The sequence below is a fragment of the Anopheles bellator genome, chromosome 1 (assembly GCF_943735745.2).
Source record: "Anopheles bellator chromosome 1, idAnoBellAS_SP24_06.2, whole genome shotgun sequence".
In the NCBI taxonomy this organism is placed as follows: Eukaryota; Metazoa; Arthropoda; class Insecta; order Diptera; family Culicidae; genus Anopheles; species Anopheles bellator.
Window position 1 is genome coordinate 37,502,856 of NC_071285.1, and position 17,456 is coordinate 37,520,311.

At 49.9% G+C, this 17,456-nt stretch overlaps 1 protein-coding gene across 1 annotated transcript in view; it reads left to right on the forward strand.

The window, feature by feature from the left end:
* LOC131206525 (heparan sulfate 2-O-sulfotransferase pipe) overlaps positions 1-17,456 on the forward strand; it is a 101,422-nt gene that overhangs the window by 51,132 nt on the left and 32,834 nt on the right. Inside the window, exon 2 of the mRNA XM_058199104.1 lies at positions 15,651-15,811. Coding sequence (XP_058055087.1) covers positions 15,651-15,811 — 161 coding nt within the window. The remainder of the gene's footprint in view (positions 1-15,650; positions 15,812-17,456) is intronic.

Genomic DNA, 17,456 nt, shown 5'->3' on the forward strand with positions numbered 1-17,456 from the left:
GTCGGTGGGTCGCTTCTTGACCGACCGAACGTGTGGCTCGCCGGGTGATTTTTCCGCCAAAGGGCCGACCGACCGCGAAGCCAGCGTGAAGCATAAAAACCAGGCCACCGACCACGCGCCGGTGAGATCGGCATGGTCAGTGGGTAGTCGAGGGGGACTAAACGCAAACAGTGCGAATGATGCATTTGCAGCGTTGCAGCATCGTTACCCTTTAAACTAGGGCCGACTTTCCACAGCCCGGTCGATGTAGAGAGAGTGAGAAAGAAAGAAACGCTAGCGAGCATCCTGGTCGAAACTCTTCGACATGTAACCACCGTTGGCCAGTGGCTTAAAAAAAATGGAAGACAAAATTAGACCAAACGTCCTGCTGCTGTCCGCCACTGTCGGCTTACAAATAGAGGTGGCGGGCGGGCCGGAGGCCGCCACAGGACACGGGCGCAAGTCAAATAGTCACTCGACCGCGCTCGACCCACGGCGGTCCGCTGTCAGAAAGTTCACTTTGTATCTGCGCGATGCTGCAGTTTGGGATTTTTTTCTCATTACTACCCGGTGGGTGGGTGTGTTGCTGTTTTGTACTCTTCACTTCCGTTTTGTTGTTGGTTTTCGGTCCACCCATCCAGCCCCTTCCCAGTTCCACTGACTCTGGTCAGCTCTCATCTGATGCTGGTTCCTTGGCGAGACTCTCGCGTTGCCCTTCGACAATGGACCGGGACATCGGACCCGACGAAGCATGATTTTACACCGGCCAACATTCTTTCCGCGTCAGCGAATCCGGTGCTTTAACATTTAAATTCGCAAACTCTACAGTACGATACGGGCTCCTTGAATGGCTCACAGGGACACACTGCCGCTTGATTATGCCGTCGTCATTAACCTCCTTTCTTATGATGGCAATTTTCGAGAGTGAAAAACCGGGATCTTCAGGACTGCAGGGAACTGCAGGGCACTGATAAAGGGCCCGGTACAATAATAAGTATGATTAGTCATTCGTGGCGCGCCGATTTATGCTGCTGCAATTCTGCAGGCTTTTGGCACAATCCTGGTGTGGCCGGTTCCGTGTGTCCCCATTGGCAGAGTGCTCAATCGCTTACAGTAATGAGCTCGGGGTTTCAGATAAATGGCGCCGATTAACGGTTCACACACAGCTCTAAGCTGGCCACGTTCCAGAGCGCAGGCTTTTATCGTACTGCTCGAGTGCGACACTAAAATGCATAATGATCGCGCTCTGCTGATGGTGCCAGATTCATGGGCCAATACCACGATCGGGCAGATGCTCTGCTCTCCGTCTTGTCGATTGGCTGCAATCGAAGGGTTCACAAAACATGCTGACTACGCGGTGGGATTCGAACCCGAGACGATACCCTGAGCTAGGGCCGTGTCCAGACAAGGTGTCAACTATTTGCACAAACGCTCGGCGCCAAGCAGATCGATGGTGGCCGCCCTGTCAACACATCAGCACTCCTCCGCAGGGGTGCCCTCTGAATTCGCTTTCGCCTTTGACTATCGGTCACCCCCTCAGGGGGGGGTGGTCCGATGTAAAAAGAAACTCCCCAACCAGAAAACAAAGAGACAGAGAGAAAGAGAGAGACCAGAACGCACGAGCGAAGCGAGTAAGGATCGGGCCACGGTCCGGCGAGCGATAACAGCGTTGTGGGGCGGAAAAATTGCACAACGTGTCAAGTGGCTGCATGGTTGCAGGCGTGAAATGCTGTCCACCGCCCCACCACAGGTTCAACAAACTCCTGGCCAGCGGCAGGCACGGTGAACTGCGGCGTGTACGGACGGACCAGCGAGGGCCGACCAGAGACCGACTCGGTGCCGAAAAAGACGGACGGTCCCGACGGATGAAAGTGAGTGGCCAACCCGCCGCCGCTGCCGCCGAATGGTTGATGTTTTATGCTGTGTGTACGTTATGCTCCGACGCCGGCAGCGATCGATCGGGAAGCGGCGCCGACAGTGACAGGCGCCGAGCTACGACGATGATGATGATGTTTAGGGCGAACGCACTTCATTTAGCACTCAGTTGGGTTAGCACGGTCAGGCCGTGGGCATTTTGGTCCAATTTATCTACATTTTTTTTCTCATGCCACACTGGACCAAGCTGGACCAACCGGTGAGCACTCGTCGGTGGGAGCTGCGAACATTAATTGAGTGATGATACTCGATACACGAGGACGCTAAAACCACGCCACTTGGGCACTCGAACGACTTCTGCGAAGTGTAAATGGCTGTGTAAATCAGTCAAATCGGTGGCGTGGCCGAGCCGATGGCGGTTAAAAATGGCAAGCTGACAGCTCAATTCATACGATCACGGCCCGGAGTGGCTACTTCCGGGTGCGGTGAGCCTTTGACCGGACAATGACACTCGTGGACTTGACTCGAGTTGACAAACGGTTGTCCGAACTCCAAACGCACGCCTCGTCATTCATTCAGCCCGTTTGTCAAACCGGAAATGGTACGACATGTGGAACTGTGACTCGATTTAAATCGTCGACTGCTAAAGTGGAGTTATTTGTCGATGGCATCGATTTGAACAGCGACCGTGTTAGAGCACACTTTACGCGAACTATTTTCTCGCTTTGACTTTGACAAGCATTCAATTACGGGGGTGTTCAATAAGTTCGTTGCCTACGTTGCCTAATTCAAAATTCGAACGTATGTGAAGTTTCATTTCAATCGATCGCTTATTTTTACAATCCAATTAGTATCGAGTCCAGACAGTATTTTTACAACGGAAAAAATCAATTATCTTGCTGTGTTTTTTTTATTTTTGGAAGGTTTAAAAGCAAAGGAGATTTATGATCGAATGTTGAATGTGTATAAGGACTCTTCACCTTTTATTTGGGGATTAAAAAGAGGGGTTTCTGACTGTAAACGTGATCGTACTAGCCGCTTCAAGGCGATCCACGCCAAAAAAAATCAAAAAACAGACACAACACCTGAAATCGTAGAAAAAGTACGGGATATCGTATTGGAAAATCGTCGAATCACTAAAAGAGGTTTAGGGCAAGACCAAGACCATCTCATTGAGCAGTATAACCAATATTTTGACTGATGTTTTGGTTTTTAGAAAGCTGTTTGAAAAATGGATGCCTCATTCGCTAAAAATGGAACAATGCACCCAGTCGCAAGATCATTTTAAAAATGGCAAAAATCCATCAGTTAAACTTCGAATTATTGGAGTATCCACCGTATTCACTCGATTTGGCACCTAGCGACTTCCATATATTTCTAGACCCAAAAATAATCATGCGTGAAAAGCGTTTTTCATCAAAAGCTGTAGAAGAGTATTTGGAAGCCTTTCCAATTTTCAGGAATGGAATTCTTAAGTTGGAGTCTCGTTGAATCAAGTACATTGATGTTCAGGGAGGCTGTACTGTATAACAAAGTGAATTTCAAACCATAAAAATCTATTATTCTTATCGATGCAAAGAACTTATTGAACACCCTAGTAAGTGTCAGAGGCCACGAAGCACGAATGTAAATCCCATCCGCGTCCTCCAGATATCGTCCTCCAATCAATCACCAGTTTGGGGCTAATTGAATGAACATCGTTGGGCTCATTAGACGCAAATTAAATGCATGCCACTTGCCAGGGGTTTCAGGCCCGTCTTCACTTACTTTCGGTCACTTTCTCCATGACGGAACCATCCACCTAATTTGTTTACAAATTGATCGGCAATCGGCGATCCCGCGTGCGTCGATGGTAATGCTCAATTCATTTAGTAACCGTTGCACGACAAAACCGAACCGCAATCGGGGGGCAGCCCACATCTCGTCGATTGTTCATGACACCGAATCGTTGGGCCAGCGCCACTCGAATCAATCAAAAACCACGGTCACGCGTCGCGGTTCTGCTACGGCACGCAACATGCATAACCAGCCACCGTAATGCACTTCGTTTTGCCAGGACCGACGAGGACGAATGAGACAGCAACGTGGTGCGAATTCGTTGGGAACGGTGCCAACAGATTCCTGTCTTCTGGAACTGGTTTTTTGGGTGTCTGGTTTCGGGACAATCTACCTAGGCACCGCAATTGCATCATTGCTTAAGGCAATGGTTACATTATGCCACGGCAGGAACCTGATCCAGTTCTGTGTCCACGAAACATGTGTTTATTGAGGAAACAAAAAATAATGCAAGGCCAGTCGAATTTGGGTCTCGGGTTCAAGCGTAGCCAGTGGACACTCAGCATTAGTCGCTCGGTGATGGTAGTAGAAGTAATCCGCCTAGACTTCAGGTGCACTTCCACATCGGAAGTGCTTTCCACTGTCTAGCCATCATCCTCTCGAAAGTGCGTTACAGTTACGATACCATATCACCTACATCTTGGTTAGTTACCCCGTAAGCAGGTCACGAAATGTTTGCGGCGGAGTGTTACCCCACATATTCGCGTTCCGCACGGCCAACCAAACCGGAGGGCCCAGGGAGCGAAAACTTATCCCTTTGACCCACTTTCAAAGCGCTCCCCAGACGCTCTACTTTCGTCGCCTCACCCGTGCTTCGTGAGGTATTGAACGAATGACGAATATCGCTGAGCAAACTGCAATCGACAAGCGCCCCGAACCCGAAACACTGTCCGCGGTGTAAAGGTGCAAACCAGTTACACCCGGGGACTCCGGGACTGGTTTCGCTTTCCTCCACCCAAGCATGCAAGGAACCTAACCAGCGGTGCATGCAAAGTAAGGTGTGCGCCGTCCGGGAATTGGAGCCAGCCAAAGGAAGTGCCCGCGACGTAGTAAGGGTGAAAATTGGGTCAACTCTCGTTTTCCTCCCTGCCGGTGCATTGATCCAAGCGGCCAGCAAGCTGCGATTTAATTGACAGGCTGACGTTTCGAATCGGAGGGCAATTGATAGATAGAGAAATAGCTTCTCAACTTCTCAACTGTCAGCTGACCCGCGGCGTGCGCTCTGAATTACCACTTTCGCTACGAGCCGAGCCGTGTAACTATTACCACACTGTCCGCCAGCAGCTGTCCGCAGAGCGCTCCGGAGAGAAGGGATCGTGTCTCATAAAACCTGTTATAATAACCGCGCCCCGGAGCAGTCGGAAAAGGGGAAAAGCATTTCCACAGCACGACGCAGCGACGTGCGTCGCGCTAAACTTCTTCTGCGCTGTTAAACCACGGCGGTCACTGGCGGCCATTAAGATTGATTAACGCTTATTCGACTAACCACCGGCGGCCGGCACCTGATGACCACCAACAGGACCGTGATCTGGTTCTTGCGAAGCGCCAGCCGGTCGGGAGGCAGAGGAAAAACTTTTGCCTCTGCCCTAATTCGATCCGGTTTCAATTACGGGAAATTCCTGGGGATTTCCTTCGCTGTGCCCACTCGAACGGTGTGCGTTTCACTTGAGGCGCGCGTTGGTGGACTTTCCTGTTTCCTAATGTTTCTTTTCCCTCACTCTGGGCAGCTCGGGGCCTGCGAGGAACGTTAAAAGGAAAAGTGGACAGCACACTCCGCTGTCGCGTTCTGACACCACAGAAAAAGGCGCTGGGTATTTGATTTGCTTCATCGACCGAGGCACACCAGGTGGCATAGCCGGAACACAGCTGGATGCATCGGTCCACGGTGATCACACGTGCCGTAAATCGGTTTTATTTGTCCAGGGCTTTTCCGATTATCGGAAAATGATTTCTCACGGTTTCCAGAACGGCTCCACTAGAACGGCTCCCACAATCTGGAACGGCGTGTGGTCGACTTACTCCTGTTAACAGTTGTTAGACCCTGGAAGAATCGGAAGAATTACTAGCAACCAGATCGAGATGTAGAGGATAGCGTGGACCAAGGTGGTCCAGTTCCAGCTCAAACCGCATACAATTCTCCGAACCCGCGCAGCATTAAAATGGCAATAAACCAGACTTATTCCCGACAGCCCGGGAGACCTAGACCTCTCCGCGACCTAGACTTTCGGTTTAAGCTGAATGGCTAGCACAAAAGAAAGCGGTAAGCTCGATAATTAGCAGGATTGAACTAACGTAAACTATAACTTGTGCGTTGAAGTTAAATTTCATTGTGCCCTTCCCTGTGTGTGGGGCTTCTTGCCACTTGCCAATGATAAAGTTGCGTGGTACGGAATGTTAAAATGTCGTTTAGCAAATTACGCTGGTAGTCTAATTGTAATCCACAGCCGACAGCCAGCCAACGATGCTGGACGACCGAAATGGCTGGAAAACTTGTGCGCCAACGGAGCAACTTCGGCCAGAAGTCTAGGGCAACCGACCGACCGGCGCAAGAATCCACATAATCTAACTTTGAAAAGATAAACCATTTCTGGTGATGTAATAACGCACCGGCGCCGTCGTCTCGGGCGCAGCCGGGCAAACTTGAATTTCATGAACCAGCCAACCACTTGCTTCCCGGTCACTGCCTTACTTCGCCGCTTGGCTCGTGCAATTTACGATTTTCGTTACGTTTGTCGGTCGTGTTTGAAGTGGAAACTTTGCATCCAATGCCAATGCAACGTATCACTTTCCAGTTCCGGCCCAGCGGCGGGTACTACTTGCGACCCATTACGGCACAATGATGCGCTGATGGGAACGGGAATAAACTTAAAAACCTGAAAAGACGCTGCTCCAGCAACGGGCGGGCCACAATGGCCCCACAATACCAGTCTCCGAGGACCCCGTTTCTACGTGAATTCATCTACCGTACAAACGGATCTGCAGGATGCTACCCCGGAACGCTGAATCGGGATGGCGTGAAAAACATGGCACGGACACAGCTTCACGATTCCACGCCGTGGCGTTCTGGTGGCGCAAACTTCAAATTAACAAAAACCACCTAGTCCTTCCCAGTGAGGGAGGATGAATGTTTCGGTGGTGCGCTTTCGTGGACCCCACGGGTGGCCGGATTCGTTAGTGGGTTGCTTCATCCGTGGAACTTGCCAGCCAGCCGACGGAAATCTGTGCCGAGACGGTGGCGAACTTTAGCCCCGGGCTGGGCCATTCTTAGTGGCAGCTGCGTCCTTCCTTCCATTTTGGGGACGATATCCAGGCGTCTTCTTGGGTTGCTTGGGCCAGGAACACCTCGCGGTTAGTTCTCCGGTCGACCGGTAGCGTCAGACACAATCGAAACACAATCACCACACTGCCATCAAACTCGGAGCATCCGGTATACGGCACCGTGAACACTTATCACCTTCTGCACGACTTCTGTACCGACTCCCCACACCCCACGGCTACGGGGTCACAATGCAAACTGAAGAAGCTATCCGTTATTCCGACTTCCGACTGCCACGGAGCCCGGCAAAAGACGGCCCGTCACGGCAAACGAATGGTTTTCGCCTTCATTCAAAGCCAAACTCATTAAAATCTGTCATCCAACTGAGCCGCGACCCTCTAGACCGAGAACCACGGTTCCGGCAGGAGGTCCTGGAACGGCTGGCTCATGGACCGAGAGAGGGCGAAGCTTCGCCTGAATGCAGATGATGCCCTAAACTCGCGACGCGACCCCAAGTACGTCTCCGGGTCTAGGTTCTCGCGGTAAAAACGGTTACGGGGCGCAAAACTGTCTCCGGGAAACCGGAAACCTACTTATCAAACAACCTACGCTTCGGGTTCGGCCGACAATTCGAATCCGTGAAGGCGAGAAACTTCCCGAGCCCGAGCCGCAAGACAACGGATCCTTCGTCGGATAGGCTCAGGTCCGTGCTGAAGAATCACAACTTTGCCTTTGGACTGGACTTAAAATCAAGATAATGAAATTAAACAACACAATTTCAAAGTTTAATTGGAATGCCGGGTGCGTACGAGCAGCGACGGCGGTCCGGTCTTCCCTCAATTGGTGTCAGTTTCAACGAATGCAAATCGCAGTCGGACCCAACGACCTGGACCTGGTGCCCTTCCCGCCAGCTCGGGTGGATTACCATGGGAAGCCCAAATTGACTTTACGGAAGTTACCTACGGCACCAGAAAAGCGCCCATAATGGAGACGCCCATTGACAGCTGGTGTCTTCGTGGACAAGTCGTCACCGCGCATTACCAGTCGCTTCTGGTAGGATGTTCTGAGTTCAGGCCGTTCAGGGTGGCCGACGATCGGCAGAAAGACGGCTCAACGCTAATGATTGCAACGAGTACAAGAACGACTACATTTGGACGTAGTTTTTTTAGAAATCAAAACACAAAGACGAACCACCAGGAAAACCGTTAGTGACGTCGTGCACTGTAATCGGACCCGTCCTCTCTCATCGGAGTCATTTAGATAGATCGTTTTCGTTCGCGAAGCGTTCGTTTAATTTGCTGTGCATTAGCATGATAAAAGAATCCTTAGCTTTGGGTGGGTCCTGCGTTTCGGCTGCAAACGGCTCCGTTGCTTTATCTGTAAACGCTTGTACCTATTGAAAGTGGTCGCTGACGGCTGACAAACGTTACATGAAAAATGAGACAATGGCACGAAAGTCAATGGTTCTGTCGTCTTCAAGTCTTTGAGAATAGATCGATTTAAATTTTCTCAATTTTCGAGTATCTAGTAAATTCTTGTTTGTATTCTCAATATTATTGTCAGTAGTGATTGTCAAAATTTCAAATGTTCAAAATTTAAAAAAAAAACTCTTTCTCCAGGCTAATGGCACTCCATAATTCTATGTTTTTAATTTTTGATATCAGCAAATAATTTTAACCCAATTATTTAGAGAAGAAAAGGGTCCTTTTATGAAACGATATTAAATAAAATCCAAAAACATACAAAAAAAATCCTCAATTTATTCCCTAAATTTAATTTATTTCACAATACCTTTCAAAGCAATATTATTTAATGCTTTGTAAGCAAAATTTTCTCCAGGATGAGCATAAAACTGCCGTCCGAAAGTCCGAAATTCTACCGGAAATTCGTCTACAGCAATTGTTGCTCTATGACAAAAATCCCAGCGAACGAGAATGGTGAAAAAGTGCAGCGTAACAATTGAACAAAACTCGTTTCGTTGAACCATTTTTAACCAAAATCGAACACGAGTAAACACATTTACAAGCCAGCGGCAACCTGTGATTGCTCCAGTCCGGTCGAGTGCCAGGTCTTGCGGTACCTTCGGCACGTTCACACAGAACCACGGCCATGTTTGCCTTTAATTGTGGTGCGTCGTTATCATGTTTGGAGGTTTTATTTTTTCGATTGCATTCATCTTGTTTCCAGCTGCGGGATGGTGGAATTTTTGTGGTGGGAAGGCGCACCCACCGGATCCTGGGGCCGCACTGACCTTCGCGAGCTGATAATTGGTCAGCTGCATAGACTCTCCGACTCCAGGACAACTTCCCAGCGCCGGCACTCCCCAGGCCCATTCATTTCCCGGCAGCTTTTCCGCCTTCGCCCTGAGCGTGGTTGAGCGCGAAAAAAAAATACAACCACAAAACAATTCCGTCGCCGTTGTTAAGAGTTTTGTTCGTCCCAGCACTTGGGAAACACTGCGTGGCTTGCGGTGGACCAAGTTATCATTCAGCGGCGGCGTCTGTCGGCACAATGATAAACCAAGGCAGCAGCGGCCAAACATCTTTTTCGGTTTGGGAAATTTACTTTCAAAGCCAGTCAAATTGAAAGCAATAAAACCCACAATCCCAGAGCGACCGGCCACCAATCTGGGTGGGGGGGGGCTGGCCAACCCAGGTACGGCGATGCCTTTTCCCTCCGAGCAAGGGTGAGAAAATCTAAGAGGCTAATAACGGTTAATAACACTGTCAGAAGAGTGTTCGAAGGTTTCCATAGACCAAGCAATTATTTAGTGGAACACATCAAACACATTGTGTTCTAAATATTTGTAACCTCGGGCACGCACAATAGAATTGTAATAAACTAATTAAAGAAAACGCATAAATGGCATTGGGTGGGTTGAGTAAAAATGGCTCAAGTGGAGGCAAAGCCAAACTCTGACAGTGTGTTACAACGGATCCCCAATTAAACGTACACTATGTGTTCTGTTACTAACAACTCAAAGCCAACGGGGCGTTAGCATGAATCAATCTATAATTAAAAGATTATCTCTCTTCACGACAAAGTTGAAGTGGGCAAGTGTTTGCTTAAAAAAAGGTGGCCATAGCATGATGAATTATTACAGAGACCTTATGATATACTGTTTACAATAAAAGTATATCAATAATGACGAGTTAGCTAGAAAATAATCAGGAACTACAGCGTCCAGATGTAAAACGCGGCAAGGGAAGATCTTCTTTGAAGATCGCAGTGCTTTAGTTAAATGGTTGGTTAAATGGTTGGTTAAATTTGATTTAATGGTTAAATGTGGCCTCCTCTATGGTGCAAGGCTGGGGCTGGGAGTGGGCTGGGAAAGGATCCAGAAAATTAGAAAATGGATGCCACATGAACTGAACGAAAGACAGCAGGAAAACTGAAAAACCATATGTGAAATTCTGCTCACCAGCTACAAAAAGAAATCATTTCTCCATCAGATCGTGATTGGTGATGGAAAGTGGATTCATTCTGAGAATCCTAAAAAGAAAAAAATCAGGAGTCAGTGCGGGACAACCATCAACTTCGACTGCAAAAACATAATGCTGTGTGTCTGATGGGACGACCAGAAAGGTGTGGTGTATCACAAGCTCCTTAAACCTAGTGAAACCGTGAATTCAGATCACTACTGACAACAAATAATCAATTTGAATCAAAAATTGGATGACTAATTGGTTTGCTTCTTAAGGCGTATAATTCTTTCGGCGTGGCATCCACGATTTACCAGAGGGATGGGAGAAATGTGTAGCTAGCGATCGAACATACTTTTAATAAAATCAGAAAAAGAAAGAGAAATCATTTCAATGCACTACACATATGGTTTCTCTGAAAAAAAACCAATTCTATACTTTTAGACCTAGTACATTCGCCTCTACTTAGGCAGCAACCTTCATTATATTGAATCCCGCTTCCCCGAGGTGCCACAATCCGCCACAAGTCTGCTCGACGTTATCAAGTCGCTTGAAAAAACAACATCAAACAGATTTATGGAAAGCACTTTCTCTATCTCTCTCTCTGTTTCACTGTAATAACGCGGGAAACACATATGAGCATTTCCAGTGCGCATTTTAATTCAAACTAATTCATTTAAGGGTCGCCCGCAGGCACAACCATCCAACGGCCCCTGTCATCCACTGGTGGCTGTGATTTGCCAAGTAAAGATGCATCTGCGAACCAAGGGGGCTACGACGGCGTTGCTAGATTGCACGCATGGCATCAGCGCTTGCTTGGATGACGATTTTTATGACCCGCTGAGTCAAACACGGTCCGCAACACGGAACATCCGATGTGTAACTTTCTTGCTTACGCCACTGGCGTTACCTGGCCGCCTCACACCTGGCGCGTAAAAAGTATCCCATTTTGCCCGAAGCAAACCCTCAGGAACACAGGAACGGGTCCGCGCAGGACCCTCGCTTGCGAGGAACAGAGCAGCGGCACAGCACGTCTCTTTAAGCGCAATGTTTGGGAAGGATAGTGGGATGTTACGGCACGGTACCTTCACCGGGAGCTCTTCGGTAGGTTGCAGGTGCCTCCGGCCTCTGGACGCGAAGCTGGAGCCATCCACTCCCAAATGAGCATCTGGCGAAGTTCATAGTTCATTAAAATTATGACTGCAACACTGACGCAACCGGTAGCAACTGCTTATGAGCTCACCTTTCGGCCTCGGCACGTTCCGTCGACACAAACGTTGGAAAGGATTCTCGCAGAGGACACTGGCTCCCTCTCTGTTTCCACCCTCGTCGCTCCTCATGGCGCCAGCGGACTTTTTCGCACGTTCCTCGTGGCGTCACCTGGGCACTTGCAGCTCACACTGCACCACTCCGCTCAGTGAGCACTAGATATCATCGTTTGTTGTTTCGCTCTCTTATCCTTCGCTCTGGCTGCTGTCAGATGACAACTCAATTGCAACCCTTAATAGTTTTCCTTTCGCTCGCCTCGCTCGGCAGTGTGAAGAAGTTGCCAGTTGCGTGACGCCCTCTGCAGCCCCCGACTGAACTGTCGCCAGGCTTCCCCGAAGGGCGCAGGACGAGAGAGAGAGAGCAGCACAGTGAAGCGAAGCGCAGCGGTGGAAACTTTTTCGTCCCGGAACTTTGTTAATTATTGCTCCAACTGGAACTGGAGCGTGATTCAGACGGACGCCCTCCTGGGGGGGCGACGCGACGCGAAAACCGTTTATCCTGGCGAGTCGCTCGGCGCCAGATCGGGCCATCGGTGCGCGTCAAACTTTTAACCTGTTCGTTAAGTAGTTACATTGCATTAGCCGTGGGTTACTTAATCGGCCCGCTTGGCTAGCGAAAGTTCCCTCCCCGAATGTGGCAACCTCGTGGTTTACTTTTCAATGCATATTTTTATTGTTTTACAGGTAAATTATAAGTCACCGTGACGACATTGCGCTGTGTGAGGAAATAAATGGACGGACCTCTTCTTCGTTGCAACCAGAAATTGAAAGAAAAATGGTGGAAAACTTGTTTGTTCACCCTGCAAGTTCGTCAATCGAACAGTTGCGCCAAACTTTTCCGATACCAAAGCGGCTTAAAAATAATTAAAAGAGGCCAAGTTTGAGCTCGGCCTCGTAAAAGCGGAAGATTCGAAGCAAAAAGTTGCTCCGTGACCATTACTCGGCTCGGCCGTCGGTCACTCCTCGTGGCAAGCGTAGCGTACCATCACGGCTTAAATGTTGTTCAGTTTCGCAAACTTTCCGAAGTCAGCTTATAATGCTCTGCCGATGACGATGGTGCCGGCCATTGGCCGGTTCCCGCTGACCGCTGTACGGTTTTATATTTTTGGCTACAAAATGTTTGCCCATAAGTCGAACGCTTACTTTTCACACATCAACCACCGGTTCGGAGCTTAAAGTTTTTCAGCCAGGATGTGCGGCCAGTAGGAAAGCCAAATAGGAAACAAAGCATAGCAGAGCATAAATCGAACAGGACACCGTGGTTTGTAGTGGGTAGCGATGCGCGATAAAAATAACATAATCATCCAAAAACCACGAACCAGTCCGAACCCTGGATTGAGTTGTAACACTAGCACTTCATTACGCACCGGCTCGATGCTGTCCGAAGCATGTAAGAAAATGCTTCCACATCCGCACGGCTTACGGCTAGCAATAAACAATAGTGGCAAGACGAAAAAAAACCGGCAAAACACACAAAACCCCCACGGGTGCCTCGGGTGAAGCGGCCGGGTGGTGCACAACATAACATCGCGCCGACACGCCGTGCCGCTTAACGGTAATGGCAAATTACAGGCCTATTTATGCTGCTAAAACCAGCATCTGCCCGTGTGCTCCGGTTGCACCAATTAACGGTTGTGCATGTTGCGCGGTCGTGCTCGGCCGGCGGGCGGATTATTTATGCTCCGATCGGGCGGCCGCAGATCGTTTCCGATCAGATTAGATCCGTTTTGCCCGCAGGCCCGCAGGGGGGAGGGGGCCGAGTCTGCGCCTGCTGGCCGTCTGCTGTCTGGCCTATTGTGAGGTCGAACGACGACATGACGCCTCCGTCGTGCCGTCATTGTGTAGTTGGTCGCCCTTGCCTGCTCGCGATTAGATCTCCGCCTGCGGACCCAAGAAGCCAAGCGCCTACGATGTTGTACCATCATGTTACTACCCAACATAAACACACCGCAAGAGAGTGTGGAGTGTGCGAGGCCGCTGAATGAATTGATTCATTGCGGGCCCGATTGGGCAAATAGACCGTAGCTAAAGGGTTTTCGGCGTTGGTTAAACACAACAACGTAATAGAAAACTTCAATCAATTCAACGGCCCACCTCACAATTTTAATTTTGGCTTCTGCCTTGCCTACCTACTCAAACGGGATTCATCGGGCAGCAGCCCCCATTATATGCAGACCTACTCCGGGCATTACTCAGCTTCTGAAAAGCCGACTAAAGTTAAAAAATACAGCACTTCAAATTGAATATGGATACCCTCTTTCGGCAACTGGTGGGCAGGGCGATACCAAAGTGAAGCCATTCAGCGGACATAGCACGTGACCGTGAACCCGATTCGGCCCCGATCTCATGACGGGCTGTTTCATCACTTTCAGATAAATGCTTGGAATTCAATTAACTGCCTTAGATCGCACGATGTCCACTCGTCGTCTTGTCCACTACATGCCACGGCATGCGCCGTTTACAGAGCCAACGTCGCGTGCCCTGAGAACGTCTTTCAAGGTTTTCCCGTGCCATCCCGAGCCGGCCGAGGATTGTCTCGGCCCCCGGCAGACCCGGCTGGTGGCGTGCACTTCCCACGAGCATCAGACCTGAGCCCTGCCGCACAGCTCGTGTTGCGCTGAAGATGCTCGGCATGCTGGCGAGCTGACGCGATCGGCGAAAACAAAAAGGGGGCTACGTCAAAACTGGGGCAACCTTGACTTGCGCTCCATGTGCATCGTTTAAGTCAATTGCGTCCGCGCAGTGAGCGGTCCCCGAACCGTTGCGCCATGCTGGGGCGGGTTGTGCACGTTAGTCACCGGCACTCATCGCAATCCATTCGGGAGGATCAGGATTCGAAAGGACCCTTCGCTCGGTGGTGGCTGTGTTGAAGGGGCTGAAAGATTACACTTCAAACCTCCGTTCGGGACTCGTTGACCTCGGCTCGAGCTCCCCTCAGCAAACGTCACAGCCACGGTGTGAAAGCGAAAGTAACGACGATCGATGACGCGTGGCTGACACATTTTGGTGTCGCGCTGGGTTGTCGGGCTGTAATTGCGACCACTTTGCCATTTTGGATAATACGCTACACGGAGACGACGAAAGGCGTTAGAAAATGTGTCTTTTCGATCGTGATGGATGCGAACATCATCATCGACGTCGAGCGGTTACTTTGTATACCTCCGCGCTGCTGATAAATGTCAGCGCCTTTCGCCTTTCGGGAAGCGCACGATCCTAAGGCAAACCGATTCCCTTCACCGTGCTAACTGCAAACCAATTCAATTAGACTGTTTAGGTGAAGGCTACCCGGAATGTACCGGTGTATGTCCTTATCCCGAAATCGAAATCAGACCAAATTGGAATTCGAGTGCAGTTGTAGTGCTGAAAACTACAATCATTGAAAACTGCATACAATGAGTCGCTAGGACTTTGGGTCTTTGGTTGACGTGCCGGCTCCAATTTAAATCGAACGCTGCTGAGCAAACGGTGAACGTAATTGAATCAGAACCCTGCACGGGGTTGCCATAGCAACACGCATAAAAGTCACCGCAAGTACGACAGCTGACAGGAGTCAGCGCAAAAAAGCCAGCTCTTATCCAGCGTGGCTCGAAGGACTCGAAAGTGCCACGGAATCATCACACCGACAAACTGTCGCTCGAGAATTACACTCCATCATGCCCATCAACATCATTGCCCTCGTGAGAAGGGATCTCAGGTTCGTCACATCGCTTACCGGTTGTTTGTCGCACCCTGTCGCGTAATCACAGGCTCCAGGGCTCGCGAAGTGCAGAGGATTATTAGTTTTTCCATCCCATTACTGCCATTAGCGTATGGTTTCGGTGTAGTTATTCCCGGCATCAATCTACCGCGTAGCTCATGGCGCTCCCGAGGTGGCACCCCTCGAGGGATCGAGGGACCGGCATCGGGAAGGATGTTGCATCGTGCCGCAACTTAACTAGATTTGACTAAATTTATCTCGCGCTCTTGTCACCGTTCCTGTCCAACCCGGTTTTTTCTGCTTGCCTTTCTTCGCAGATACGCCGAATTCGTTGCACTGATTGCAATCTCGTGCACGCTGTTCCTGTTCCTGCACACCCAGAGCCTGACGTCGCGGTTGCGCGAGATGGAGGACAGATTACAGCCACCGTCGTCGATGTCGGCCGCCAGTGGGCTGAGCGGAAATTCAATTAGCCAAGGTAAGCTCCACGTGCTCGGTACCCGATGAAGATTTGTCGAGTTCGAGGCGCCCGTAACTCTGCGCGATACTCAAATGGAAATTAAACATTCGCACGCAGACCACGAACACCGGCGAGGCTAATCTAAATCCGGCCAAAGTGTGTGGTTGCATCGAGTGCCCCACAGTATCGAGTTGAGTCCTTCTTTGGGTAAAGTGCCTTAAAAAAGAAACCCTTTCCGAAGTCGATTAAAAAAAATTACTTTTTGAAATGCGATTCGAATACGGGAATGTTGGTCTTTGTGATTTCGATTTCTACCCTTATTGTGTGACTATCTGGCGGCTTCAATTGACAATACATATGATTTTGTACTACTTCCTGCAAACGTTTTGTCCGACGGTTATGGAACGTTTGCTTCGGAAAACTTCAAGCTCAAGCCACGAGTGCTCGCAGCTTCACTCCGGCACCGCTTCAACCATCAATTAACCAAACGTTATGCAAATTGCGAGGCACTACGTGTGAGGCCGAGGCAAAATTATGCTGAACAACGTCAGCATTACGCGCGGAACCTTACGGTCTACTAGTCGCTCCGGCGACCGGAGCGATGCAAAATCCAACGACCACCTCGTGACCGACGGTTGCACCCGAACCGATGGGCCCTAAATTACGCATCCACCCTCAGGGCTGAGGCCGGTGATGACCGGTGGCTTCTCCGGTGCCCGGGATTGACATAACAGCATCCTCTTCGCGGGCTACCCTGCTGTCCGGAGGCGGGAAACCTTTACGTTCGGACCACTTTTGACACGCATCTTCGACGGTATAATTGTGGCACGGTACAGCCTCGACTCCGGCAATTCCAACCCGAAATTGATGAGCGTAAATGGGCTCGAAACACTCAATTTCGCCCATTATGAGGCGCCGTTTAAAACCGGGCAGATGCCGACGTCGCTCGACGTCGGCCAGCGGCCAATTATCGATACTCAAAGGCGATCCTTCTGTCGCTGTGTGACGGAACAGTGATCTAGGTTAAAAATGTTTAAGGACGGTCAAATATGTGCTGTTTAAATTACCTGAACACATTCCTAAGCCATCGTCAATTTTTGTAAAAAATCTTGTGAACTGATTATCGTCCTACCCATCTTTGCCGGCTTGGCAGACAATTATTATGTGTTACGATCACTCAGCGGCGCGAAATTATAAACAATTCGAGGCACACTTGCAAATGACAACCAGCAAGCGGAACCAAGCGTAACGATGCGCTCGATCGAGCGGCTCTGTTCCGGCAAGTGAATAAGAAGCATCCCGCCAGCAACATCGACTCGCATTGACACTCGCAGTTTATGCTGCCATTTGTTCGCGCCGCTGCGATGAGTGGTGACGTCCAAACAACACGGCCCGGCGCTCGTTCGAGTCAAACATCGGTGTCGGAGCGGGGAGGTTGAAAATCCCTTGCCAACGGGCATTCCTTCCTTGCCATTTGACAATTGAGAACCTTCCGACCGGGCCACACTCCGGTGAGCAGCGGCGGACCTCTCGAAAGCAGACTCGCGTGGTTACTTTTTGTCGGTTTCGCAAATTCACGTTCTCGATTTCAACATGCCGTGCGCCGTCGTGTTGGGCGGCGGAAGGACGGATGGCTACGACGCGAATATTCACGCGTCAACCG